Source organism: Peromyscus maniculatus, chromosome 13 (assembly GCF_049852395.1).
Source record: "Peromyscus maniculatus bairdii isolate BWxNUB_F1_BW_parent chromosome 13, HU_Pman_BW_mat_3.1, whole genome shotgun sequence".
Lineage (NCBI taxonomy): Eukaryota > Metazoa > Chordata > Mammalia > Rodentia > Cricetidae > Peromyscus > Peromyscus maniculatus.
Window position 1 is genome coordinate 5,741,777 of NC_134864.1, and position 27,480 is coordinate 5,769,256.

The following is a 27,480-nucleotide window of genomic DNA, read 5'->3' on the forward strand; positions in this document are numbered from 1 at the left end:
CTGCTGTGCGTCAAGAGTGCAGTCGCCATGTTGTGTCCACAAGACAGCCTGTCACAGCTCTCTTCCCATCCTCTGTCCTGTTTTCTTCAGTGTTCCCTGAGCCTTTGGGAGGGGTTGATATAGATGTCCTATTTAGGGTAGAATACTCAACACTCATTCATTCTTGGCACTTAGACCAACTAAGATTCTCTGCACTAACCACTGCCCACTGGAGAAGCATCTCTGACCAAGGTGGAGGATAGCACTAATCTATAGGTAGAAACAAATATTTAGATTACAACTTGACATCGTAATTGTTTAGCAAAACAGAAGGTTCTTTCTTAGGACCCATACTCTTCCCAGGCATGGACTATTGGCCAGGCTTGTAGCACTAGGCATGACTTCCCCTCTTGTGGTACAGGCCACAAATCCAGGCAGGAAGTAGTTAGATATCCCATAACGGTCATACCACTATTGTACCGTGGGCACCTCTTGCCTGGCAGTTCAGTATTGCAGCATGCAGGGTCCAGTGCTGGGTAAGACCATTGGTATTTTTTCTCCCAGCAGTCCACAAAGCACATTTCAGCTCCATGAAAGCTAGCCAAGAGGGAGAGAGCTCCAGATTGATTTCTCTCTGCTCTGAAAGTCAGGTGTGCTGTGTCTTTAGCAAGAGAGGTTTACCATGTAGTTATGGTGGACAACTGTAGTGGTACGTTTCTCCAGTCCTGCCTGGCCTTGTGGTCCTGTAGCTGATTATAAAACAATCATTTAGAGACTTAATATTATTTACAAACTGTATGGCCTATGGCAGGCTTCTTGCCAGCTAGCTCTTTCATCTTATATTAGCCCATTTCTATTAAATCTATGTTTTGCCACATGGCTGTGGCGTTACTGGTCTGTTGGCATCTTGTTGCTCCTTGGGTGGTGGCTAGGCCTCTCTCCCTACTCTTTCTTCTCTCTGTATCTCTGCTTGGATTTCCCACCTGCCTCTAAGCTGCCTTGCCATAGGCCAAAACAGCTTTATTTATTAGCCAATGGGAGCAACACATATTCACAGCTACAGAAAGACATCCCACAGCACTTCCCCCCTTTTTAAGCCTCTGAGTGATTATTTTATATAGGGCTGCAGGACCTCGGCGCAGGAGGAGGAACATACCATTACAGACAACCAGAGCAGTGTCGATAGTGCATGTTGTTTTGGGAGCTCCTGGGGCCTCCCTTGACCAATAACTTATAGGGTAGGATCTCAAGCCTGGAAAGGTACCTGTTTAAATAAAGGGCATGTAGTGCCCAAATAATGCCCAGGTATATAGCTAAGAAGACAGTTTTTAGGTATCTTCTGGGTGTTAAATTCTACTGGCTAATATAACCTACTTTTGTTGCATAAATATGGGATGGTAGTGGTGATTTTGAATTGTTAGTCACATTGGAGCACTTGTTCATAACGTTGTCCTGTAGAATATGTGGCGGCGTCAACCTTGGAGATTTGATTTGCTCTGTCTAGAGCTCCCGGCCAGTACCCTTTTCCTCTTCCCTTTCAGGTGTTCGGGCAGGGATGTCTGGCTCCTTGCCGGGGGGCTCAGTCATCAGTCGCTTGCTAATTAATGCTGATCCCTTTAATGCTGAACCTGAAAACCTGTGAGTATGAGGCAACACCACTGGGACATTTTGTTAGGATGACGAGTGCAGAGGTCTGATTCAAAAATGAGACAGAGCCATCAGTGGACAGCTGAGTAGTGAGCTCTCTTTTGGCTGTTCTTAAATGAGGAAGATTGGCAGCCTCAGATGTGTATCTGAGGGCCTTCCCCATAGGCTACTGTAGGGCAGCAGAGGACAGACCTGTTCACTGTCCTTTCCCAGGCTCCACAACAGGCCAGGCCAGCACTTACTGTGTTGACATCTCTTTACTCATTACATTGTTTTTGTCCTTGTCTCTTGACTTCCTATGATGTCTGCCACCCTTCAGTGATGTAGCATTCCAAGACTGAAAGATCCGTCCTCCAGGTGGCTGTTCCCTGGTCTTAGGGTTCCCAGGAGACAATGTCTTACTTCGGGGATTTTAGAGAGAAAGTCTGATTGCTGCTCTCTGCTGTGTTACAGTGGGGTGTGGCCTCTTCTGCTGTGTTCTAAGGCCTTGAGGACCTTTGCATAGTGGTTTAATGGATCCCTTGTGTATATTAGAGCTCACTGTAGATGGTTTTCCTCAAACCAAAGAAGACAATCGTCTAGAGATTTTTTTTTAATTACTGCTGATTACAGCCTGGGCAGCTAGAGGCTGGTGACAGCTGCCTATAAGTTGCCTGCTCTTACTGTCTGGTGTGGTATGACGGAGTACTTGTGTGGTTCACAGAGGCCCTGTTTTGGTAAGCTGGCTCTTCAGCTGGATCTCTGCTCCTGGTCTGGTCTTGTGCTCAGATCCTGATGGTTTCCCTCAGCAGGGCCAGCGTTGTAGTCCCTCTGGGACAGCACTCTTGGGGCTTATAATATAGTTTGGCCTCAGAGCTTTTCTGAGCAATTACAAGGCACTTGAATTAGGTGTGTGATCAGGAAGGATTCCTGCTGTAGAGATTGGTTCTCATCAGATTGTAAGAAACTTAGGCTAAAATGTATTAGAATTCTGGAGCAAGCTTTGTGGACTCTTCTTCATGTCCAGTGTCCATGGGAGTTTTCAGAATTTACCTTCCTCACAGCGCCTCCCTTCCCTGGCACTAGGGAAGAGCACGGGGTAGGACACACCATGGCTCTGGAGGAGTGGGTGAATGCAGAGACAGTGCCAAGGACAAGTCCCCGGCAGTGCTCTGGGGAGGGAGGCTTTTGACATTGGTACAGGAGTTTTCAGTCACTGCCCTTTCACTTCAGAGCCTGCTTGGGCAGCAGGGAAGTTAGAGAAGCATGCCATGATGATCTTGGAAACAGGCTGGCAGTGCCTCTGAAGGGCACATCAGAAGCTATGTGTCCCAGTAGTTCTGCCCATGGTACAAACTCTAGAGATTCTAAAACACATGCCTACAGCAACACTGGGCACGAACACTCCCAAGTCGTCATTAGAAAACAGAACAGTTTGAATGTCCATCAGTTAATGATAGACAAAGCTATGGTGTGCCCACACAGTGGAAGATTGCTTTGCAATAAATATAAACTGTGGATGAGGGGAAGGAGCCAGATACCCAGGCCACACTGTTTCGTTCCATTGATTTGACAGATCCTGGGTACACACATTCCAGGGTCAGAGTGGTAGGAGCCAGTGCAAGTGATGGTGGTTCTGAAATTTGATTGTAGAGATGCAAGGACTCTGAATGTACTAAAACTGTTGAATCATGTACGTTAAAGTGATAGTGACATTGTATGTGAATTATGTCTCAGTAGAGCTCTTACCAAAACAAACAAATACCCCAAACAAACCTTGAACAGGGCCCTGGGTTCAAACTCTAAAAACACAGGAAAATAAAACACCAAAGTGAAACAACAGCAAAACATGGAAGAAGTGATGAGTTTTGCTCTGTGGGAGAAATGGCAGCAGGTCAGTCTGGAGGAACCTGGCAGGCAGTGCTGTTATGAGACTTTAAACTCACCTTTGCAGAGAGTACTACACAGAGAAGTGTGTCATGAACAACTATTTTGGCATCGGCTTGGATGCGAAGATATCTCTGGACTTTAACAACAAACGTGATGAGCACCCAGAGAAATGCAGGTAGGTAGTCCTCATTGTCAGGTGTGGGAAGCAGGCAGCCCAAGAAGCCAGCCTAGAAGGGGAAGGGCTCCACCCCTGGGGTTGGCCAGCTTGGGCAGACTGGGATAGGTTGTTTCTTACCTAGCATCAGAGTCTGTGACGGTGCATTAGAGGCAGGTGATGGGTGTGCTGCACAGTCGCTGTCCCAGTACTGTGTAGGGAGGGCTCTGCTCATCTACAGACTGCCTGGTCCCTTCCCAGTTGTGGTCGGGATGGCGTGTGTAGAGGCTGGGGATTGGAAATTTATTTTTTCCCCATGTGCTTTTGTGTGCTTTCTAGATTCTCTGTGGCAAGCATAATTTGACTGACTCACTTGTGTGGATGTGGATGAGCACATGCTACAGTGCATGTGTGGAGGTCAGAAGACCACCACAAGGTGTCATGTGCTCCTTGCTTGCCACTCTTTTTTGAAAGTTTTCTATTTTTCATTGCTGTGTACCTGGCTGGTCCATGGTCTTCTGGGGATTTTCTTGCTTCCCCATCAAGCTAGTATGCCTTGGGATTATGGATGTGCTCGATTGCATCCCGTTGTATGTGGGTTCTGGAGATTCAGACTCCAGGCCTCACACTTGCACAGCAAGCAATTTATCCACTAGTCATCTCCCCAGCATAATTTTATAGCCAGAAGTCATGACATAAATTTTTTAAGGATCACTTACTTGCTTTTCAGGTTGTGATTGCTCTTGGTAGAGTGTTAGTTTGTGACATACTTCCTCATTGGTAAATTTACTCTTTTGCATGTCTGAGAAGCCCAGAGTGTCTTGTTATGGTGTCCTGCTATACACAGTTGCTGAGTTCCCAAGCTTCAAAGCAGTAATTCAGGTTATTGTAAGAGAAGCCCTTCCCAAAGGAACACTTCTTTTTCCAGGAGTCGGACTAAGAACATGATGTGGTACGGTGTCCTGGGCACCAAAGAACTGCTGCACAGAACCTATAGGAACCTGGAGCAAAAGGTCCTGCTGGAGGTGAGTGGTAGCCTCCTGGGTGATCTCCCATCCTTGGCTATAGACATTCCTGTTGGACTCCCTGAGGAGCTCCTGCCTCGCCCCAGGTCTCCAGCTAGTGCTGGGGAAGGGTTGGTACATGCTGAGTATTGTTCTTTTCTCTCCACCTTTTTGTGGCTCAGTGTGATGGGCGCCCGATTCCCCTCCCGAGTCTTCAGGGAATTGCTGTTCTCAACATTCCCAGCTATGCCGGAGGGACCAACTTCTGGGGGGGCACCAAGGAAGATGATGTACGTATGGGCTTTGAGGTGGGTGGGCTGGGCTTAGCAAGGTTGGGCATTTGTGACTAGATGTAATATTTTCCTGGTCCTGGCAGTGGGCATGGTGGAAGACCAGATAGACAGGCTCCCTCACTGACTGGCCTGCTATCTAGAAGGCAGGTCTAGCATATGATCAAGTGAGAGATCAAGTGAGAGGAAGCTGAGACTTGAAGGAGAACTTAGCCTGGCCAAGTTGGCTGGTACCAGATGGGGGGAGTGCATCGCGTTGGTAGTAAAAACAAGATGTAAAAGCTGAGAATAAGGGGCAGAGAGCAGAGAGAAAGGTTCCCCAACTACAGACGGAGAAGGGAGAAGTCTATAGGGCTTGGATTGCATGGGGCTGTAGAAGCCAAGGGCAGAAGTATGGAATTTATGCTGAGAATATAGGAAGATATCAACAGGCTTTAAAGGGGGGTGGGGGGGTGGCATCTTTGCATGTAACTAAAAAGAAAACAACTAGCACTTACTGCAGACTTAAGAGTGGGCCACTGTTCTAAGCATCGGTTAGCACATTCATTTCACATACCTGCCCCTAAGGAGCTAGCAGTGTCAATCTCCCTCTGAAGAAAGAAGGGCATGAAGAACTTGCCTGAGGTCTCATAGCTAATAAGTAGTAAGTGTGAGAGCTAGTTCCAGGATACCCCACCCTGTGCTGCATTTACGACCATCTCTGCACCACCTGTGGGTGTGGGCCTGTCTGCCTCACCAGAACCCCCAGAGCAGGAAGCAAAATAAGCGGGGGGTAGGGGGGGGTGTTTGGGGAAGTGGGACAGACAGCTTTCAAGCTGGCCCTTTCAGACTTTTGCAGCTCCATCATTCGATGATAAGATTCTGGAGGTGGTCGCTGTGTTCGGCAGCATGCAAATGGCTGTGTCTCGTGTAATTAAGCTACAGCATCATCGGATTGCCCAGGTACTGGCCGTGCTGCTCCAGGGGTCTAGCCCACCCCCTTCTGGGGCTCATCCCTGTTTGGAGAGGTAGGGCCTGGCCTAGGACTCCCTGGATTTACTCACAGCACAGACCCAAGGAATGCAGGTGTCTTCCTAGGACCTAAGGGAGCCCCACTGTTCCCTCTCCCACTGAGTGCTGTGAGCCTCGCTGGGGTGGACAAGGCCCAGCTGAGCCGTGTCTGCTGCAGAAGTCGTGCACAGTGGGCATGGAGCTGTCAGTGACAGTGCGTGAGCCCACCAGGGTCTGGCACACGACTCTGAGGCTAGCTTTAATTCTGACAGCATTGATGGGCTGGTATAGGTCCACCCATGGGGGGCAGGGAGGAAGTGACTATACATACAGTGGAGTGCTGATAAAATCTATTGAGTGAGATTTGCTGGTGTCTTCTTGCACTTTGTCTCCAACAGCCAGCTGTTTAATGTTTACCATTTTGTTCTTGGGCACATTTAGTAAAAAGAGTTGCTGGACTTCATCACCTGCTGTTGGACTTTGCCCTGCAGTGGGGATGTTTACACATAGCATGGATCATGACTGACTCCTTTACACTTTGATATCTATCTCTATCCGAACATCTTCTACATCTATTTACTTTATATTTGGGGAAGGAACAGTAGCGGCAGGTGGGGCAATAGAGCAGAGTATAAAAAAGGAGGGCCTCAGGTCAACAGCCAAGTACATGGCTGTGGGTGAGAGGGTGGGAGTGTAGACACTGTGGGTGCTTTAAAGCCCTTGGCACCTGAATAACTGTTACTGCCATCTGCTTAGTGTCGCACAGTGAAGATCTCCATCCTGGGGGACGAGGGTGTGCCTGTACAGGTGGATGGAGAAGCCTGGATCCAGCCCCCTGGGTACATTCGGATTGTGCACAAGAATAGGGCACAGACGCTGACCAGAGACAGGGTAAGAGCAGCTGCCAGAGGGGTGGGTGGGGTGGGGCTACCAGTGGCTTGCCCATGGGCTCCCTTGTACATTCATAAGAGGCAAAGATGCTTCATGCTTTGTTGGTGGATTTCTCTTCACGATACAGAGATTAGTTGACGTAGTGGCGTGTCCTATAGGCTCAGTAATCCAGAGACAGGAGGCCAGCCAAGGTTATATAGTGAGACAGGTTTCACAAGACACAAAGATGAAGCTAACATCCCTTCCATGAAAAGCAACGGTTACCTTGCTGAACCCTTAGAGTGTGTTGTGGGCAGGGGTTGCTCACCCTCTGGAGGGGAGGGCACAGGAGAAGTCTTGACTCTGGTTCTCACGGTTTAGGCCTTTGAGAACACTCTGAAGTCTTGGGAGGACAAACAGAAGTGTGAGCTGCCCCGCCCACCATCCTTTTCCCTGTACCCTGAGATCCTGTCTGAGGAGGAAGCTACCCAGATGGACCAGTTTGGGCAAGCAGCAGGGGTCCTCATTCACAGGTAGGCTCTGCTGTACTTCTTGAGACATGGCAGGCTTGGGGCTTTTCCAGGTCCCATTTGCTGGCTCTGCTTCACTGAGGGGCTTAAGCCTGACTCCTCTGGCTTGGTTTGCTTCCCTAGTCTTCTTGGTTATTCGGGTTTGCACAGTGAAAATGTCAGATCCACAAGGATTTTCAGAGCCACTAAATCTTTAAATTCTATGTTGGGTTTCTGAGAAAGGTCTCAGTTGCCCTGGAGAGTGGTGTGCTTCCTGCTCTGGTATTTACTGAGGAAAATCACCAGGCCTTTTCTTCTGTTAGCTGTCCTTGACAAGTGGCTCCTAGAGCTGCTGTTGCTCTTGTGGTATGGCCATTGCAGGCTCCTCCCTGCTTACCGGGGCTTTCTCCAGAAGTTCTTGTCCTTTCCACAGCTTAGCCTCCCTCTTCTGTGAAGCTGCAAACCAGTTAGTGCCCTTGGCTGGACATTTCTCGTTTCTCTTGAGCTTTTTCTTTGGCTCTGGCTATGGGTGTGCTGTGTGTTTCCCAGCCATGTGCTGTGGTGGGCAGAGGCTTCAGGCTGCTTAGCAGGTCAGTTTCTCTTTGGTCTTTGTGGGTCTCTCTAGGTGCCTCTGCCTCCACGCTGTTGTCTCTTGGCAAGTAGCTGACACTGGCGCTACATTCATTCTGCTCCCTTCTCTGTCCGCTATGTGCGTCTAGTTCCTTGTTTTGCAAGGGCCATGGTCCTATCGCTTTGTAGTCCCTGGTAGCCTAGGAAGCCTGCCTGGAAGGTGTGTTTACTAGGTCAGCCTTCTGAGAGCCATCAGTAGTCCGATGCTTCCCACAGTATATGCAAGTTGCTCCCAAGCTTCTCACTCAGTATGCTCTGTCCCATCCTACCTCACCTTACCCAGCTCTCTGAACTACCCTGTGGTTGGCTCTTGGTTTTGCCCAGGCTGTTCTGGCCCAGAGCTCATCATCATACCAGGTTCCAGTCAGAGGTGGGTCTAACTTCAGATTGCAGAATGACTTGGCCTAGTGCACAGTCTGTGTCTCTGAGTTTTTTGATGGCCAGCCTGTCTGCAAAGCTGCTTGCCTCCTTTTCATTTTATAAGAGAGTTTCATTTTATACATTTTCTTGCCCGGAAAAGCTAGGATTTGATAATAGATTTCCCACCGAAGTCCACTGTTTGTTACTGATCAGAATGTGATATGCCAGTGGCTATGACTGAGGTGGTGATGGTCTGTGCATCTGTCCTCTGAGTGTGTTCATAAGCAGTGTGTAAAGGCCTGACCCGTGTCTCCTCCCTTCTTCAGCATTCGGGAAATAGCACAGTCCCACAGAGACATGGAACAAGAACTCGCACACGCTGTCAACGCCAGCTCCAAAGCCATGGAGCGAGTATACGGCAAGCCCAGAACTGCAGAGGTACGTTGCCTTTTTGGATCTGGTACCTCCTCACTTTTGCAGCTCTTGGCCTTCCACATAGATGCATTTGTTCTTCTCAGGGGTTGAACTGCAGCTTTGTTCTGGAGATGGTGAATAACATCAGAGCGCTGCGCAGTGAGACAGAGCTGCTGCTGGCTGGGAAGATGGCCCTGGTGAGCAGATAAGTGACAGGAGGGCTCTGGCTGTGCGTGAGATGACCCTTGTCACCAGGGTGTTGGACACTGAAGGGCAGCAGTTTTCAGTTCAGGGTCCTGAGCCTGAAGGAAGGGGACTGAAAACCATGTAGTGTGGCCATTGGGTTGTGGCCACACTCTTTGGCAACATTTCAGCCAGGGTGTTGTTAGATGTTAAAGACCCCTCTTAACAGTATCTGTGTAGTGGGTGAATCGTGTTTGTCCCTCTTCCTGAGCTAGGTGCCAGTCACATCAGGCGGGCTGTGCCATCCTGTCTCCACTCAGCATGTGAACCCCTCAGTCTGTTGGGTGGGGTGGAGTGCTGCCAGCTCCAGTTTGCTGTGATGCTGGCCACTAGCCTGAGGAGGACGTGGAAGGGCCTTACTGGAGACTCACACTCCAAAGTGGTGCTGTCCTGAATGCTCTAGCTGCTGTCTTAGCTGCCTCCCATGCTTGTGCAGGAAGAGCAGGACCTGCCTGCTTGGTGACAGAAGAACCTAAAAGGGCTACAGCTGGCCAGGTGCCAGGGCTGCTGCATGTGGCTCCCCAAAGCCAGGGCAGAGGTTCACCCATCCTCACCTATTCCCTCAGGAAGGGAGGTTCTGGGCTCAAGCCTTCCTTACCTGTAGCTTCAGTTCTACAGAGTTATTACAGCAGTGCCTACGGAGCTTGATAAGCCTTACCCACCTGACGTGGCTGGTCCAGGCTTGCTGTGGTTCACAACTCCATTTCTTTCTCCCTTCTTTTGGAGCAGCAGTTGGATCCCCCTCAGAAGGAAAGACTTGGAGCTGCCCTAGTCGAGATGGACCAGCAGCTCAGGAAGCTGACAGACACACCCTGGCTCTGCCAGCCTATGGAGCTTGGTGAGGAAGAGGTATGTTGGTCCTGAGTTTAATGGCTCATGCTGTTAGTCCCTGTGTGCAATACAGTCCTTGAGGCAGCTTTGGTCTGGAGACTTCTCTACTAAAATGGCCCTCAAGGCCAGGAGAGGTTTAGGCATGAAGGAAGGAGTTAAGGGTTGGGGATGAAGAGTGACCCTTGAAGAATGGATCCCCACTGCCTCTGAAACAAGCGGGACTGGGGGTGAAGGAAGCAGCAAGCTGTGGAGCCAGCCTGCCGCTGTGACTAGTCCACTGCAGCTTCTTGGAGGCTGCCGACAGGGATGCGGTGTGGTGGAATATTAGTGGAAGGGGTGTTCCTTTTGTTTAACACTGAAGCTGCATTACTGTGCTTGTGTAAAACACCGGATGGTCTAAAAAGAACTGGCCAATAGCAAGGCAGGAGAAAGGACAGGCGGGGCTGGCAGGCAGAAAGAATAAATAGAGGGAGAAATCTGGGAAGAGAGAGACTAGCAGCCAGAGAAGGAGGAGGACTCCAGGGGCCAGCCACCCAGCTACACTGCAAGCCACGGATTAAGAGTAAGATTTACAGAAGAGACCGAGAAAAACCCAGAGGCAAAAGGCAGACGGGATAAATTAAGGAAAGCTGGCTAGAAACTAAGCCAAGATAAGGCTGGGTATTCATAAGTAAGAAAAAGCCTCTGTGTATTTATTTGATAGCTGGTGTGTCCATTCCCCATTCACAGTTTGCATCTATGGGTACTTAAAGAGATTCCAACTGGGTGCATATCTAATAGTTTGGATAGGCGGGGCTCCAGGGCATACTGTACCTGGGATAGAATCCACCTACAGCAGGAAGAGCAAGCTGAAGGAGGCAGAAGAGGGAGGTATCTGGCAAGGACAAGCCCTAGGCTGCCTCTAGGCTTCTGGTATCTTAGAGATGGGAACAGAAGGAGCCAAGAGAAAAAAGTCATCTTGGCCTCCTATAACACAGGAGACAATGTCCTCTTTAACATAGTACAGGAGGTAAATGATACGAAATAGCACCTCTGCCCAGCTTAGTCTGTTGGAACCTTTGGCAGCAGGATGTGAAACTAAGGATGAGGATGTTGGGGCTCAGAGTTTAAGAACCCAAGTACCCCTTCCAGACGACCCGAGTTTGGTTCCCATCACCTACATCGGGCAGCTCACAACTACATGCAACTCCACTTCCATGGGATCCAATGCCCATTTCTGGCCTCCCTGGGCACCCACGCATACATGGCTTACACACAAATAAATAAACCCAAACAAATGTGTAAGAATAAGAGAATCAAACATTTAGTGAATGTGTTTCTTCCTACCCCCAATCCCCAAGGCTAGATTAGGTCTTAGCAAATGAGTTCCTTATTCTCAGTGTTTCCTACTTTCTCCAACAGAATGTGATGCTGGATCTTTCTAAACGCAGCCGCAGTGGTAAATTCCGCCTCGTGACCAAGTTTAAAAAGGAGAAAAATAATAAGAACAAAGAAGTTCACAGTAGCCTAGGAGCCCCTGGTACCTGCCGCTCTCCTGCATCTGTCTCTCTGGCTGTCAATGCCAGCTGTCCTGGCTCAGTTCTCCTGGTCTCTGCTTTCCTTCTTATCCTTGAGGCTTCTCCCCTTGGTCCTTGTGCTGTGATCCCTAGTCACACTGGCTGCACTAGTCTGTCTTGTACCTACAAGACTAAACCTTGCTTGCTTCCTTTCTCGGTCTGGGTACTGACTGATGTAATGCCCTGCTCAAATACACTTTCCATGGAGACTGTGGGGTGATGGGCAACTGAGCTGACCTGCCTACCCTGAATTTGGGGGCTTGAGGTAGGGAGGACGACAATAGAAATGACAGACAAACTTGGAGACACAAAACTCGGATTGTGCTGGGGTCCTCTGTGCCTGCGCCTTCTGTCAGGCTGCCGATTCCCATTTAATTGACTCCCTGATCAAGGTTTCTAAGCCTGGCACTCCAGGCCACCAGTGATTGCGGGTGAAGAAATCAATAGGAAATGGTGCTAAAGGACATTTTTCTCCCCTTGGATCAGTAAATTGGGGCTTAAAATGTATCTCAGTGGTCGGCCCAGAGCACTGTGGCTGTGTCTGGCACCTTTGGGGCCCAGGGCTGGATTTGGTGTGGCATCTGCCACCACTCAGGGCAGCTCCTGTTTGATTTCTCATCTTTGCATGTTTGTCTAGAATTCGGTTTATGTGAATGATGGATCTGACTCTGCATGGCCTAAGTCTCTGCATGTCTCCCTGTAGTGCTCCAGCTGTGAGCTCCTCTGGAAGCTGGAGGAAAGGCTGGCTTTAGTCACAAAGATGTTCCCTTTGTGTTTGGTATATTTAATGTCTCTGGAACACAGAGGCATCCAAAAGGCTGGTGACACCTGGCGGAGTAGCCAGCACTCCTGCAGTGCACCCCTCAGAGGAGGGCGGCTCTGTGTCCTTTGCACTGCTGGAGCACAGTGCCTGTGGCTAGGTGATGGGTTCTGGCTTCTGGGGACATCTTGGGTGCCACTGCTGGGTGCTGGTTGCTGGAGGCATCTTGGGTAGCACTGCTGGGTGCTGGGTGCTGGTTGCTGGTTGCTGGAGGCATCTTGGGTGCCACTGCTGGGTGTCTTGGTGTTGGCTGCTGGGCTCTGAGCATTCACTGCACTCGTGCTTTTCCGTCTCTGACAGTTCACCTCTGGGGGACAGAGGAGGTTGCTGCCTGGCTGGAGCACCTCAGTCTCTGTGAGTATAAGGACATCTTCACGAGGCACGACATCCGGGGCTCTGAGCTCCTGCACCTGGAGCGGAGGGACCTCAAGGTACTTCACAGGTGTCTTCTAGAACCCACACCTGGGCTTTTACACACTCCTTTCCGCTCTGTTCTCTTCCCTGACCTTGCCGCATCCTAGCATCACCAGTCATCACACAGTTCTTGGTTCTTGGACCTTTTTGTGTACCTCAGGTTGACTATGGTCCTTGCTTTTATCAGTGGTGACTTTCTCTGACAGATAAGCAAGGCCAAGTGCAGACACAATGGGGGAAGCGGTGGTTTTCTTAGCCACATAAGAAGGTAATATCCTAAGTTTAGAAACCAGGGAATGCAGCCCTGTGGGACAGGTTCAGCTGACAAGCTCTAAGTCCCAGTGGGCCCTGCTGTGCTCCCTATGAGCCAAGACGGAAGAGTCTGCTTTCTCAAGCCTGGGAACATGTGTGGTCAGGTCTGCACCCATTGCATTACATAGCTAAGCCCTGGCCTGCTTGGCCTTGAAGAGCTGTCTTTTGGGCATTGTTTCTGGTTTTGTCCCAAGGCGGCAAAAGGCCATGGGGACTTCCTTGACAGGTGGCTCTTCCAAGGCTGCCACCCACTTGCTGTCAGGCCTCTTTTCTTTTGTCTGCTGGCTGTCCTTCATGACAGCAGTCTTTGTAGGCTACAGGAGCCATGTGTTGGATATCTGCATGACTGATGTTTGTGCCGATTCCTTCCTATTTCATCCACTGGTATTTTCCTCATTTGTATTAGAAAAAGAGACAGAAAACATTGGTGGCAGCCAATTTGTAAAGCCTCTGGCCTGATATCCATGGTGCCTATCTTCTCTGTTGCAGGACCTCGGCGTGACCAAAGTGGGCCACATGAAGAGGATCCTTTGTGGGATCAAGGAGCTGAGCCGGAGCTCCCCTGCCGCCGAGGCCTAGCCTCTGCATTCTCTGCCTGCATCTTCCGCTCCTCCCGAGACTGAGGCCCAGGGAGGACACTGCCACCACTCAGCCCCTGGCCTTTCTCATGGTGCTATTCCCTTTGTTAATGACAGGAAGCCTGATGCCCCTTGGTAACAGCTTTGAAGTCTTGAACATTACCAACACAGCTACCTTTGAGAATCCCTTTCCGAGCTGCAGTCATGGGGCAGACTGTGGCAGTCCCACTTGTGGCTCTCGCTGACCCACCTGGTGGGCCACAGAGAATATGGTGAAGCCTGACCTCCCAGCACCTGGCACCCCTGCAGAACCTCCTTACCTGGGCCACATGCTCGGATTGTCCTGTGTACTCCTTTTCAGTGTCCTTTATTGGTCACACTGGGCAGTACCATCTCCACCTCTACTGGGTCTCAGAAGCAGAGTTGGGTCCAGCCTCAGTGGTCCTCACCAGAATGTTCTCTGTGCCTGTCAGCCACTCTGTGATTCTTCACAGCAGCCCCACAAAGGCCGCCCACTGCTATTGCCCCCTTTGTTCATGAGTTTTAATTTTTAGAAACAAAAGTTATGTACTTTCCTGGTTTGAAAGTGACATGGATGTGTTTCCAGGCTTATTAGAATCTGTGAAGGTGGACAGGAAAGCCCTCCTGCTTAGGCCAGGCCTTAGGGCACTGGGCTCTCCACGGGGCTCTAAGCATGTGGACAGTCCATGTATCTCTTCAGGATGCTACAGGCGCCTGCAGTCTAGTCTGGGGCAGGCAGACAAGGATGAGTTTACACTAGCTCAGTGTTACTGTGGAGACCAAGCTTCCTGGGTGCTGGAGACGACGTATGCCACGGGAGAATGACTAGTCAGCAGGGGCAGTCTGGGTCCATCTCAGGTGGCCCCGAGTCTCAGGCTCTGTAGTGACTTCTCATCTGCTGTGAGGACTCTAACCACAGCCCACGATGCTGCTGCCCTGCCACCATCTGCTGGGCAGCACTGGTTCTCAAACAGCAGGTGGCACTGTGGGTAGCAGCAGCTCCACAAGGCCCAGACTACACGCTGTGGGGGGGCAGTTCCCAGGTGAGGATGCCCCTGACCTTCCCTTTTCCCCACTTTCCCACAGGGACTTGTAGACCAGCTGGAAAGGGCTTTAGCTCAGCCTTGGCAGGAGGCTGCTGGGCTGTGGTCCTTACCCAGAGAGGACAGTGCCGTGGACTCTGCCAATGCTTTCCTATCTGACATGAAGGAAGTGCTGAGCTTGGACTCTGGTGGGGGGGCCTCCAGCAGCCCCAGCTGAGGAGGCAGGGTTGACGTGCTGTTTGTTCTGCAGACAGACGCCCTGGGCATCTTCCCTTCCCTGTCAGTCACAGGCAGATCTGAGAGCCCTGGCCAGTAGAGTGGTGTATGGAGAGCCTACAGCGCAATCGCTGGTGCGCTGTGCCCCAGGCCTAGAGTTCCGCCACAGCAACTGCCTGTCTCTGTGGGACCCGCTGCCTATCACATGTGGGCTTCCCTGCCTCCATGAAAGCAACCCTGAATGGAAACAGCTGTCACTTTTCCGTCTGTTCTGTTCTCATTGAGCAGTCAGTTGAGACCTGAATGTGAAGGCAGGGATCATCTGGCCTAGGAGAAGTCACAGAGCCTGTGACAGACCAACAGAAACTTAGGTGAGGAGGAACCCGAGGAGGAGGAGAAGCAACTGAGGGCAACACTCAAGTCCTCAGTGGCCTCTTGAGAAAGCATTGCATTTGGGTGAGGGGTGCTGGAAATCAGTGTTGTCTATGACTGACACAGCACTGTTTATACAGTCAACAAGAAATGAGAATCCAGTCTGAGTGCTGGCGGGGCCTGTCAGAGGGGGGGGGAAGGAAGGAGCCCTGAGGAATTGGAGAAAAGGTTTTGTGCCTGCAGGTGGGGCTAACCCTCATATTTATAATCTTAATTTATAGTGACCACCTGGAGCCGATGCCTCTTGTATTGTTATGTACATAGTCCGCATCAGAGGGTTGTAAATAAGTTCTTCTCTGTATAATAAAAACCAGCCTGTTTTTGATCTTCCGTTCAGCATTCCTGTCCTCATTCCTGTGCTCTGACAGTTGCTAGCTGCTCTGAAGACTTGGTGGCTGTAAAGCAAAACAGTCATTGTAATCTGGGGTGTGTGTGTGTGTGTGTGTGTGTGTGTGTGTGTGTGTGTGTGTGTGTCTGTCTGTCTGTCTGTCTGTCTGTCAGATGGGCAGTTCAGCCAGCACAGCCCTGGATTAGTCACTAGCAACCAAAAAGGTCAAGCCGGTGCAGGAGCCTCAACTGGTGGACTGTAGCTGCCGTTCATGCTTCTTGTCAAGGTGCCGTGAATCACCTCCATACACTGATGTTTGGCTTACTGAACTTCAAAGAGGGAGCTGCTTGTGCTCCCTTAGGTAGTGAGAAGATTCTGCCATAGTTGAGATCCTCATAGTTAGGTCTGATCTAGAGGGAAGGTAGCTGCTTTGAAACCACAGTTTTGGATTGACAGGAAATTCTTGGTACCACCTTGGCCCTGGCCAGATCCTGTTCCCCAGAATAGTGAATGGAGCTATGTGACAGCCAGTTTCTTCCAAAATACTTTTCCATGAGTCTAGATTTACTTGAAGCCAAAATACACTTACTGCCAAAGTAGTATTTCTACTATAAGCCATGTTTGTTGAGTGTCTGAAGTATGCCTGGAGAAAAGGCTGTACTCTTCAAGCAGCAGGACACAAAGCAGTCAGTGTATGACAGAACCAAGGGCTGCAACTTTAAAAATGGTTTATTTTTTCTTTAATACAATCTTAGTGTGTCGTCCCCGTCCCCCGTCCCCCTGTTTAGTCTGTTCTATCTCCCAATTAAAAAACAAACAAAAACCAGATAGGAAGGCCTGTCAACAGGCCTGGGCTGCAGCCAGCCCTCGAGGCACATCTTCTGAAAGCGGTGTCTCAGCCCGTCCATCAGCTCTGCTGCCAGAAGCTGGGGTGAAAGGGCAAACTGAGGAGCCACGTCAGTTACAGTGCAACAAACAGTAGCCATTACCCAGGACTCAGTTGTAGTCAAGTAATGTTTACTGTGTGGGTCTCCTGGACCCCTTGGTGTGTAGCCATAAGGACATGGCCTAAAGATCACTCACGAGTCCAGATCCAACATCTTAAGATCCATGTGCTTCCACAGAAACAGTCACCTAAAATGACACCAACTCTGGCAAAATGGTGTTGAGAAGACAAAGGAAGAACAGGATTACCTGCTGAGTGTCAGCTCCACAGAGAAGTCAGCATAGCAACACCAGAATGTGGGACGCTTTAGCCAGCAGGAGACAGCTGAAGCCCAGGCCAGAGTTACTTTCCCCCTGTCTCTCCCTACCTTAGTTCTGTTACATGAAGACATGTAAAAGCTAATGAGAAACTGAGACCTGACAACTTCTCTTAGGAGTGCTGTCTTAGACTAAGTCAGTCCGGGGTCCTAAACCTGCCAGTTCAGTAATAGATACTGTGTTGATAGTGTATTAGTGACAGTGCATAAATACCAAATCTCTTAAGTCAGTTACATGTGCTGACTGAGAAGGTAAAGGCCAGTCTGCCCAGGACAACTGGGAACCTGGATTTGTTGTGCTAGGCTTCTATGATTTCCTGCCTCTTGCCAGGCTGTAGATGGTCAATCACACCAAGGGAACGTCAGCCTGAGCTGTCTTAGAGTCCTACCTTGAACTTGTCCAAGAAGAGGCACGTGCTGTAAGTGAGGGCTGGAACCGGGGATGAACTCAGGACACACACACCTTTCCTTGCAGCTTCAGCTTTAGATGGCTAACTGGTCACCTCAACAGTGTAAGCAACTGACCGTGTGTCTTAGCTATCAGATCTGTCCTCCTTGAACAACTTGCCACTGTCCAGGAGCACACTTTATGGAAAGAGGCCGCTGGGGCCAGGCTTGGGAGGTCTGTACTGATTGGCACAGTGTCTGGGTCTGACCAGCTCTGTGGCTGCTGTGTTGCAGAGCTGGTCATCAGGTGTACCTGCTTGGCCTGAGAAGTGTCATCCCTTTGTCACAAAGCTGAAGACTTGGTATCACTGGCTATGGAGGCAACCAGATTGTCCACCATAAACCCACAAGGCAGCGGTCACGGGACTGGTGGGTGGTTCTATCTGGAACACAGTACATATGGCTGCAGGGGCTATCTGAAGCTTGCAACATGGATGGACAGAGAAGCTTCTGGTCCCCGGGGCCGAGTGCGCATCTCTGCACTGGAGAACACATCGCTGCTCTGTGCACGCAGGACTTCTCGGCTGTGGGAGACAGAGGGTGACACTGATACTCAGGCATGGGTGAGGGGCTTATTTAGTTTTTTTCTTTTTTTAAGATTTACTTTCATGTGTACGTGTGTTTTGCCTGCATGCCTGGTGCCTATGGAGGTCAGAAGAGGGCACTAGATATCCTGGAACAGGAGTTATAAATGGTGTGAGCCACCATGTGGGTGCTAGGAACTGAAGCTAGGTCCTCTCTCTGCAAAAGCAGCAAGAGCCATCTCTCCAGGCCCTGTGCCAAGGGTACTTAGAATGGCTCCCAAATGCATTCCTGATACTAGGGCTCAACGTAGAACAGGGTTTGCAAGTCGGACAGATGTTTCAAACTGCCCATCGGAGGGCCCCAGTTCACTCTCATGCCATCCCTGTAAGAAGGGGTTTGCCACATCCTGGCTGCACATTCAACAGTGTAACCCTTCTCTCCTTCACATTTTAAACTCAAAGTTAACATTCACAGTGTACCCAAATCATAGCCACACACCTAGGTGACAGTTCAGTCAGCTCCATTTTGCTTCCTCAGTCTCTGTCCCCAAGTAACCACCACTCCCACTCACCACTTAGCAGACCAGTCTTCACTGTGACTCCCAAACACAATCATGGCACTGTGGCTGCTGGCCTGGCATTCACACTGCACAGTGCCCTCTGCAGAGGACTCCTAGGACAGACTCATGGAAGGCTGAGCTCAGGCTACTGTGCACTCTACTGTTTCTGAGGGTACTGCTGTGTGAGTAGTACAGGTGTGTACTCCTCAGTAGTGCGAAGCACCTCCCAAGTGTTGTTCCATCTCTACACCTACCAGCTGGGCCACTGTCCCAGGCACTGCCTTCTTACCAAGGTGGCATCATTTCAGCAATGCTAGTGAATGTGTAGTAGTTTGAACTGACATTTTGATGAATGAACTTAGTTGAGCATTTTCTGTATGCTGACAAGCTGTCTGCATTTCCCTCTGTGAACTGTCTGCTCAAACTCTATGTTTTTATTAGCTCGTTGGCCTTTCTACTAGCAGGTATGTTTATACTAGTAGTCCTAGCTTTTGACCGAGCCATCACCCAGACACATGCTCTACAGATGAACCAGTATCTGTGCCACCAGTCACTCTGAGCTTCACCTGTGAATGGCAGCAGAGTGCCGTACTTCACCATCTGTGAAGGGTGTCAGTGAAGGGCAAGCATGCTCCCTGAGAGGGTATGTAGGGAACGGAGATGCTGGTCCTTTGAGAAGGTGAGCCTATAATGAGCCCCATTGGTGGCTTTTGAATCTGGAAGTCTATAACAACATTAGGTCTCAGAAAATAAGATGGAAAAGAGTGGGAAGCAGTGCTGGCTGGTAAGGACACGCAAAGGGGGTGTGCCTGGCTGCACACAGGAGTAGCAGCAATACACAATGTTCCAGCTCTTCATGGGGAAGATCATGACAGGGCCTGACATGGAACACTGCCGGGTGACAACTAGGGCCCTGCAGAAGATCAGATGAGATGTCTGAAAGGGTAGCAAGAATGCCACGTTTCATTCCTGGTGGCCTTGAGTAGGGCCTGGCCAAGCCTCAGAGTTACCTTTTCTTTTTCTCCAAAGCCAGCTGCTTCTGGTTTTCCTTCCCAATGTCATCTCTGATTGTGCTGAAGTCATCATCATCATCAAACAGGAGATTCTACATTTCAAAACAATAAAGACCAAATTTTCAGTCTGGCCTACATTTACAACAGGCTTGTAGTAAACTATTCAAACTGACAAGATACTCAGACGTAACTGGGTTTTGAAAAACTAGATTTTTTTTCAGTCAGTATTTATATTTATTTGCGTGTGTGTGTCTGAGGTGCGTGTCTCAAGTCTGAGAACCTGAATTCAAATCTCCAGCAACTATGTGGGAAAAGTCAGGCATGTCTACTCATGCTGGCCACCTCTGCACTAGAGGGGTGAAGACAGGAGGACCACCAGGGCTTGCTGGCCACCAGATTAGTTCCAGGTTCAGCAAAAGCAAAATGCTGCAGCAGGGTACCCAGCGTCCTCTCCTGGCCTCTGTGCATGCATAACTACACATACACACAAATGAATAAAATAAACTTAAAGTCCAGACTGGCCTGAAACTTATAATCCTCCTGCCTCCAACTCCCAAGTGCTGTGATTACAGGTAAAGGCACCATGCTGTTTGCTACTATTTTATTTAGAGTTAGGTTTTTATGTTTATTGGGTGTGATGGTTCGCATTACCTGTCAACTTGACAGAATCTAGAATCACTTGGGAGAGGCCTGCCTGTGGGGATGTCCTGGCTGCCTGAATTGAGGGGAGACCTGCCTACTACAAGTTGCTCTCTGGACACACGATCCTGGACTGTAAAATGGAGACACTGAGCAACAAGCATGCACTCACCACCTTTCCTGACTCTGGTTGTGATGTGACAAGGTTTCTCAGGCCCTTGTCCCTGGGACTTCCCCATGACAGGCTCTACCCTGGCACTGTGAGCTCCACCACGCCCCTTCTCTCGTAGGTTGCTTTTGTCAGGGTATTTTATCAGAGGGACAGGCAGAGAAGCTAGGACAAGGGCCATAAGCAAGCTGGCCTAAGTCTTTTGTTATTGTCCTTGGCAGGGTTGGTCTCAAGGCTCTGCCTCCCTCATAATGAATTATCTGTCTTTCCTCTCTTTCTCATTCATTCTCTGAAACAATTTGTATAAAACAAGATTATCTACTAAGTTCCTCTACAAAATATTTGATCTTTGTGTTTCAAAATGGTAAATTCACTTTTAACCCACCTTAATGCCAATAGTGTCTCCATCTTTCAAGTAATATGGTCCCCCTTGCAAAGTATCTTGGTTTTTCTTCTTTTTCCTTTTGGCAACTTGCTGATTCTATTGGAAAATCAAATATCAATAAAATTCAACTTGGAGTTTTCTCTGGACTCTCTGCCGCTGTGAGAAACTTGGTTCTAATGTCAGGTCAACCAGCTCTGCTTTCTCTGAGAAAGCCCAACTCACCCAGCTAGATATTGGAAGCCACTCAAACTTTTCAGGAAAATATTTGGCAATTTCAATCTTCTCCACAGGAAGAGAATAGAAATCAGCCACTCTCTGCCTCAAGGAGCCAGCAGTCCATCCTCGGGTGGTGTCCCATACCAGGTCCATGGCCAGGGTGTAGGCTCTCTCACCAGGGATGCGTAGCTGTGTCCTCAGCAGCACATCCCGCGGGCTGCAGGAGAGCAAAGTGGGCACCAGGCAAAAGCACAGAAAAGATGGATGCTGCAGGGCATGATGGACAAGGCTCCCCACCTCCGGTGTGCAGCAGGACAGAGGTCCTGCAGCAGCGTGACAAGGGGCACATGGAAAACAGCTGTGTGGCACAAGGCTACCACTAATGTGAAAGACATTGTCAGAGTCTGGTCACTCTAGATAAAGGGTTCAAACCAATCAGATTGTCTGCTAAGAAACTTCTGGAGAAACATGAAAAATACATCACCCATGCTCATAAAATACAGGTTCATAAGTTTGTTGGGAAAAGGCTGAGTAGTAATTACAGTACTGGAAAAGTCACAAACAGAGGACCTGTTTTCACTTGTCAATTCAGGAGGCATCTAAAGCATAAATATTCAAGGATAAATATCGAGGGAGAAATCAATAGTCATGAGCTCTGCTTATGGGACCAGAAACCACCATGACCTCACTTTCAAGGAGATGAAAGCATTTAAGAGACTCAAAGTGTTCACATGAATTGGTCCTAAACTCCCTGTCCACACACGTACTCTTAGAAAGAGACTGGGGTTGAGGGAAGGTCAGGCCTGGATAGAAGGGCACTTTTTCAGAACAGGCTGACATAAGAGCAATTTCACTGCAATGGGGAGAAGGAAGACAGTACTCACTGATATGCATAAAGGTCACATAAACATTTTCCTCATGTGCAAAAAGCACAAAATGCTTTGAGTGTAGATGATTTGGAGTACTTCTTTAGTATATAAATAATTACTACATCGCGCATACTATTGCAGGTCTTGGGGCTAGAGCAATGAAAAAACGAACAGTTTGCTCTCATAGCACTTCTATAACAGACCAGGAGACAGACACCTGCAAATGCATCACTCAGCATGCCGTGTGTCAGCAGGGGCAGAGTGACGGGAACCACTCTAAATCACACGCCCTGGGGAGAGTTGTGGGCGTGCATCCCTTAATGCCTCAGGTTGCCAAGAGCTCAGTAACTCCTTGGGGATGACAGACAAACTAACACTTGCTGCAATTGACACTAAAGTGAGCTATAAGAAAGCCACACAGATCTCTAGAACACAATCTACAGTTTTTGAGGCAGGTTCTACGTAGTCTAGGCTGGCATTGAACTTGTGGGACTCCTGCTTCAGCCACCCCCAGTTACAGTTGGAGTTGTTGGGCTATTCAGACGCAGTGAGAAAACCACACTTCTGATCAGGCCCCTCTATTTTCAGGGAAGCTGCCACCCTGGGGGAGGTGTGCAACGGGTCTCCTTACCCCAAGTCCTCCTCTTTTTGAAGACGCTCTAAGCAGAGCTCTGCTCTCCGGCCCAGTCTGTACTCCCTGGGAATTCAAACAGAGCACCAGAGTAAGTCAGTAGGTTTTCTCTGAGCCCAGGCCCCAATTCTAACACTTTCCTGAACAAAGGGGGTGCTGTCTGAGTGCTGCACTTGAGGAGCCAGGCTTTCAGAGAGCAGAGCATCTACACTGCGGTGGTTGCTTCGAGGACACTGGGTCGTTCCTCACTGCACATGGAGACCCAGTTCTGGGAAGACGGCCAGATGCCAATCAAACACCCCTCTGGCCAAGGTTGCCTGGGGTGCTTTTTGGTTGATAATTGGGCAGACATGAAAGGACATGTTAGGGCTGCTTTTGCTAAAGGAAACTAAAATTAAATGCTCCAAACATTCCCACTAGGGTTCTAGAGGTGGAGCAGCTGGTCATGTGTGTGCCCTGAATATCCCAGAGCTCTATTTCTTGAGTCACTCTGAACTCCTTTAAGTTATGATCTTATGGTCTCTAGGGCATAATGCTATGTCTGATCTTACCATGGAGGCTGATATTACCCCCGAGTTAACTTGGGACAAGAAGCTTATCTAACTGTAAGTTCTTAGGGATGGGTTTTCTGGGATAATCTGACTCATGGCTGCTGTGGGATGTTCTGTATGGCAAATATGTTAATAAATAAAACACTGATTGGCCAGTATCCAGAGAGGAAGTATAGGCGGGACTAACAGAGAGGAGAATTAAAGGAACAGGAAGGGAAGGAGGAGACCGCCTGAAGCCACCGCCAGGACAAGAAAGATGTAAGGTACCGGTAAGCCACAAGCCACGTGGCCAAGTATAGATTAATAGAAATGGGCTGAATATAAGAGTAAGAGCTAGACAATGACAGGCCTGAGCTAATGGCCAAGCAGTTTAAATAATATAAGCATCTGTATGTTTATTTTATAAGTGGGCTAGGGGACTGCCTGGGCTTGGCAGGACTGGAGAGAAAACTCTCCAGATCCACATGGCACAGCTTCCCTCCTGGACCCTGCTTGCCCCTAGCCCCACAGTGGCAGCAGGAAATTGGCCAGGAATCCACTGAGATACTGACTTGAGCTGCCGCCAGTCGACACGCAAGAGCCTGCTGGGCCGTTTGCTCTCCACTGTCCAAACTCTAAGAAGGGCTGCAGACGGGACTGCAAGCTTTGAGACAGAGGTCAAGGCCATGGCCTAGAAAAAGAAACAGACGTTTGTCTCTGATTTTAAAAGCACTCCAAAGCATCTGAACGAAACACTACATAACTCCAAGGGACGGGCACTTCAGTGTCAGAGACCACAAGAGTCTGGTGTGGTAGGACATGCCCACAACCACAGTCTTGGGAGGTGGAGACAGGAGGATTAGGATTTCAAGGTCATCCTTGGCTACATGTTTGTATTCCAGGTCAGCCTGGGATATATCATATCTGCCTCAAAAAAAAAAAAAAAAAACCCATAACATTATAGGAATATCTGTCTTAAATGAAGTATATCCTGGTACTTTTTATATTCCTTTTGCTGAAACAGACCAGAAAAATGAGCTTTCTATTTCTAAATCCAAGTTAAAAAATATTATTTTTAAAATTTGAGACAGGCTTCTGCTCTGCAACCCAGTTTAGATAATCCTCCTGCCTAGCCTCTTACGTAATTACAGGTATGTACTAGTAGTACTCATGGCTGAAATTTTTTGCTGTTGCTGTTTGTTGTTTTGAGACAGGGTCTCTCTATGTAGTCCTGGCTGTCCTAGCATTCACTATATAGATCAGGCTGACCATGAACTCACAGAGATCCACCTGCCTCTGCTTCCCAAGTGCTAGAATTAAAGGCATGTGTCATTGCACTCAAATTGAAAAACTTCCTAGTCATGTTTTTATAAAGCCACTTAAGAATTAATTCTACATGGGTGCAACTTACACACACAGAGCCTGTTCATTTACATGAACACAAGTATGCAAACTCATCTGCTCTTCAGTTACAGAACTTTTGGTTTTGAAATAGTTAAAAGACTTTGGCTCTAACAGGCAAGCCCAAACTGCGTGATCTAATTCCACAGAGGCAGGAAACTTTAAGCGCCTTTCATATGGGGATAAAGCATGGAAAACAGCCATTGTGCATTAGTTTTTTGCCTAAAAATGGCCATCTTGAATCTTTCAACTGAGTACCAGGAATAAAAAGGTTTTCCCACTTGTTTTCAAGGGAATGGAGCCATTGCTTTTCTCAAGGAGGGTTATTTCATTTCCTGGGGACACAAAAGATGCCCACTGTAGGCTACACTAGACACTGTATCTCTCTGCAGTAGCAGAAGCAGTGTTCATGGCAGTCTAACAGCACCAGCCGCTGTCTCATCACGGTGTGCTGTAGGATCATCCATCCTCCCCATCAGACAACCAACGTCCAGGTCAGCATCCTCGTATCAGCTCTCAGCTGACCAAGGGAAACCCATAGCACACAGCTCAGAACTAATGACATTCAACAAGTGGACACAATGTACAAACAATATCAATGATGAGCTAAAGGGAATGTTTTACAGATGGTTCAAGAAGCCATGTTTCCTAAAAAGTCAAAATGAACATAGGCCACAAGTCCCCGAGGACAGATCCAAACACAAGCACAGCATGCCTGTGAGGACTGGGTGAGTGGAAACCACGAGAGCAATGGCACCAACAGATACCACGGTGTCTATGTTGAGCGTGGGCTGCCTGCTGATACTTACCCCTGACCATGGCATATAACACATGCCATATCAGGACAGACTGTAATTGGGGGAAGAGGAAATAGAAGAATACATTAATTAATATCTCCCTGGAAGAAGCCATATCAACACCAAAGAATACTTCAGGAAGGGGCCTGACCTTTGACTTCAGTTCCACCAATGTGGCCTCTTCTGAGATCTCCACATCTCCCAAGTAGAGGAGGGTAATGTCTGCAGGCTCAGGGCCAGGAGCACCTTCAAAAGGACAGAGATGCATGTTTGGGAAGAACCTAACCTTACTGACTTCATGTTTCTCAAGTGCTCTGCACGTTCTCAAGACTGTAACCAGGCTCACTAGAGTGCCGTCTGACCCTGACCTGAGCCCTTCACACTGCTCAGGACTTCACTGATGGCCATGCAGCAGCCCGGCTTACACTCAATGCTGTCTCCCTCTGGCTGCTTTCCCCCATTCCTTCCTGCCTCACGGAAGACCGTTGGCCAAATACTCTGTTCTCTTTCTTTCTCAGAACACTTACCTGAACTTTTCATTTTCCTGTGTGTGTGATATTTATGAGTAAGATTTTCAAGAGGAGGCAGGCAGTTATGGTTTTTGTCCACCAGTGTCTGCTGTGCTGGATGCTATACAGTGAAGGCCCAGTAAACAAATATTCATGGAAGAAGCAAATCTTAACAAGAGGATCTATGTCTGCTTACAAATAAAACCCACCAAAAGACAGTGCCTGGGTGCCAAGCACACAGATCCAGTATTTGGAGGCAGGTATAGGAAGATCACTGATGTCTGGGTCACTCTGATCTACTGACTGGGCCAGTCAGGGCTCCCCTGTCTCAAAACGTAAATATGGTGGCTGGTGAAGTGGCACAGCAGATAAAGGTCCTTTTCTGGGAAAAACTGGTGACCTGGGTTCAAGTTCCTAAATCCATGTAAAGGTAGAAAGAGGAACCAACTCCACAAAGTTGATCTACAACTTTCACATATGCCCCAAGAACGAACACATACGAACACACACACACACACACACACACACACACACACACACACACACACACACACACACACAAACACGATACGATGGGGGAACATGTCAAATGTTCTCTCATGGAAAATAATAACTAAAATTTAAGTTCAGGATATCCACACTCATTTTTTAAAAATTATATTTCTCGATTACTGTGGAGCACCCTGCTAATACATACGAAGAAATTGCAGGTTGATTCTACATAATTAAATGAAGTTCTCTTCCTTAAGTGGGTTTTGGTAAGTTGTTTGGCTGGCCTTGAACTCTTAATCTTCCTGCTTCAGCCTTCTGAGAATGGGGAGGACAAGTGCATCTACTACTACCAGCTTACCAGTGGTTCTTATGTCCCCCAAACACTCAAAAATTCTAAATGAAGAGTTCCCACTGTGACACAGAAGCACTACCCAAGGTGAATCTTTCTCTTTACTTTCAAGGAGAAACAGGTTAAACATGCTTTCTAAACCTGTCCCTTCTCTATATGTAATCATGATTTCTAGCACCTAGATATCTTCAGAACTATTGACAAGGAACTCATATAATCTAATCAGAATAATTCTCTGCAAATGCCACAGCTGACACATAGAGAAGAATTTGACTTATTTACATTGATTTCCTTATGAAGGTTTAAAACAAGAACAAATACCATTTGTTCTTCAAAGCACCAAAACAGCTCAAGGTTAAGTAAAAGATACAGCAACCACACCACATCCCTAAAGCGCTGGGCCTGCTAAAACACATGCATTCCCTCTACTCAGGCCTCCAGACATGAAGCACACTTGCTGTAGTGAAGCGGGACTCTGCAAAGGCAGCTCCCTTCCTGCTGGGGGCTGTGTCCACCATGATGCATGAGCTGCAGTCTGAATTCGACAGCAAGTTTCTGCTGCCTCTATTTCAAACAAGTCAGCTGGATGACACCCAAGACGCAGCCCCTAGGTGCTTTGGTAAAGACTCCAAAAGGTCTGGAACTATGCAGGATGTGCCTGGGCTCCAGCTCTGGCTCTTACCCTTGTAGTCATGGGAATGGTGAAACCACAATTATGTAGGCCCATGACAGTAAGTGGGACTGTTGCCCTGAGGCCCTTGAGTGCTGCCACATAAAAGGTCTTTGGAAAAGTACCAGGCATTAGTAATACTCAAGATCTCCATGCTGGTTCATGTTTTGGTCAACTGGATACAAACTAGCGTCATCTGGGAAAAGGTAAACTCAATTGAGAAAAATGTCTCCATCAGATTGCCTGTAGGCAAGCAAGCATGTGGGACATTTTATTGATTGATGTGGGAGAGCCCAGCCCACTGTGGGCAGTGCTACCACTGGGCAGATAGTTCTGCAAGAAGTTATCTGAATGTGAGCCTGAAAAGCAAGTCAGTAAGCAGATTTCCTCCATGGTCTCTGTTTCAGTTACCTCTGCTCTTACCTCCAGGTTCCTGCTAGAGTTCCTATCCTGACTTCCCTCAATGATGGATAATCATGTGAACTATGAGGCTTATTTGCCTTTCCT

At 48.6% G+C, this 27,480-nt stretch overlaps 2 protein-coding genes across 19 annotated transcripts in view; one reads left to right on the forward strand and one right to left on the reverse strand.

Moving 5' to 3' along the window:
• Dgkd (diacylglycerol kinase delta) overlaps positions 1 to 15,512 on the forward strand; it is a 96,480-nt gene extending 80,968 nt beyond the window's left edge. For 6 of the 11 annotated variants that reach the window (XM_076549530.1, XM_076549533.1, XM_016002750.3 and 3 more), the window contains 13 exons: positions 1,521 to 1,617; positions 3,560 to 3,670; positions 4,578 to 4,674; positions 4,836 to 4,943; positions 5,772 to 5,885; positions 6,690 to 6,824; positions 7,185 to 7,336; positions 8,629 to 8,740; positions 8,821 to 8,913; positions 9,689 to 9,808; positions 11,192 to 11,309; positions 12,467 to 12,597; positions 13,382 to 15,512. In XM_076549530.1, the coding sequence (XP_076405645.1) occupies positions 1,521 to 1,617; positions 3,560 to 3,670; positions 4,578 to 4,674; positions 4,836 to 4,943; positions 5,772 to 5,885; positions 6,690 to 6,824; positions 7,185 to 7,336; positions 8,629 to 8,740; positions 8,821 to 8,913; positions 9,689 to 9,808; positions 11,192 to 11,309; positions 12,467 to 12,597; positions 13,382 to 13,471 (1,478 nt within the window). In that variant the 3' untranslated portion in view covers positions 13,472 to 15,512. The remainder of the gene's footprint in view (positions 1 to 1,520; positions 1,618 to 3,559; positions 3,671 to 4,577; positions 4,675 to 4,835; positions 4,944 to 5,771; positions 5,886 to 6,689; positions 6,825 to 7,184; positions 7,337 to 8,628; positions 8,741 to 8,820; positions 8,914 to 9,688; positions 9,809 to 11,191; positions 11,310 to 12,466; positions 12,598 to 13,381) is intronic. The other 5 variants (XM_076549532.1, XM_076549539.1, XM_076549538.1 and 2 more) reach the window with 3 other exon arrangements.
• Positions 15,513 to 16,221: 709 nt separating this feature from the next.
• Positions 16,222 to 27,480, reverse strand: part of Usp40 (ubiquitin specific peptidase 40) — a 77,060-nt gene continuing 65,801 nt past the window's right edge. For 6 of the 8 annotated variants that reach the window (XR_013043963.1, XM_006984239.4, XM_042259788.2 and 3 more), the window contains 7 exons: positions 25,105 to 25,199; positions 23,328 to 23,446; positions 22,226 to 22,291; positions 20,732 to 20,942; positions 20,510 to 20,605; positions 19,314 to 19,408; positions 16,222 to 17,743 (listed from right to left, as the gene is read on the reverse strand). Coding sequence is in view for 5 of the 8 variants with exons in the window: in XM_006984239.4 (XP_006984301.2) it covers positions 17,632 to 17,743; positions 19,314 to 19,408; positions 20,510 to 20,605; positions 20,732 to 20,942; positions 22,226 to 22,291; positions 23,328 to 23,446; positions 25,105 to 25,199 (794 nt within the window). In the remaining 3 variants the exon portion in view is untranslated. Of the gene's footprint in view, positions 17,744 to 19,313; positions 19,409 to 20,509; positions 20,606 to 20,731; positions 20,943 to 22,225; positions 22,292 to 23,327; positions 23,447 to 24,965; positions 25,006 to 25,104; positions 25,200 to 27,480 lie in introns of those variants that run through there. The other 2 variants (XR_013043962.1, XR_013043964.1) reach the window with 2 other exon arrangements.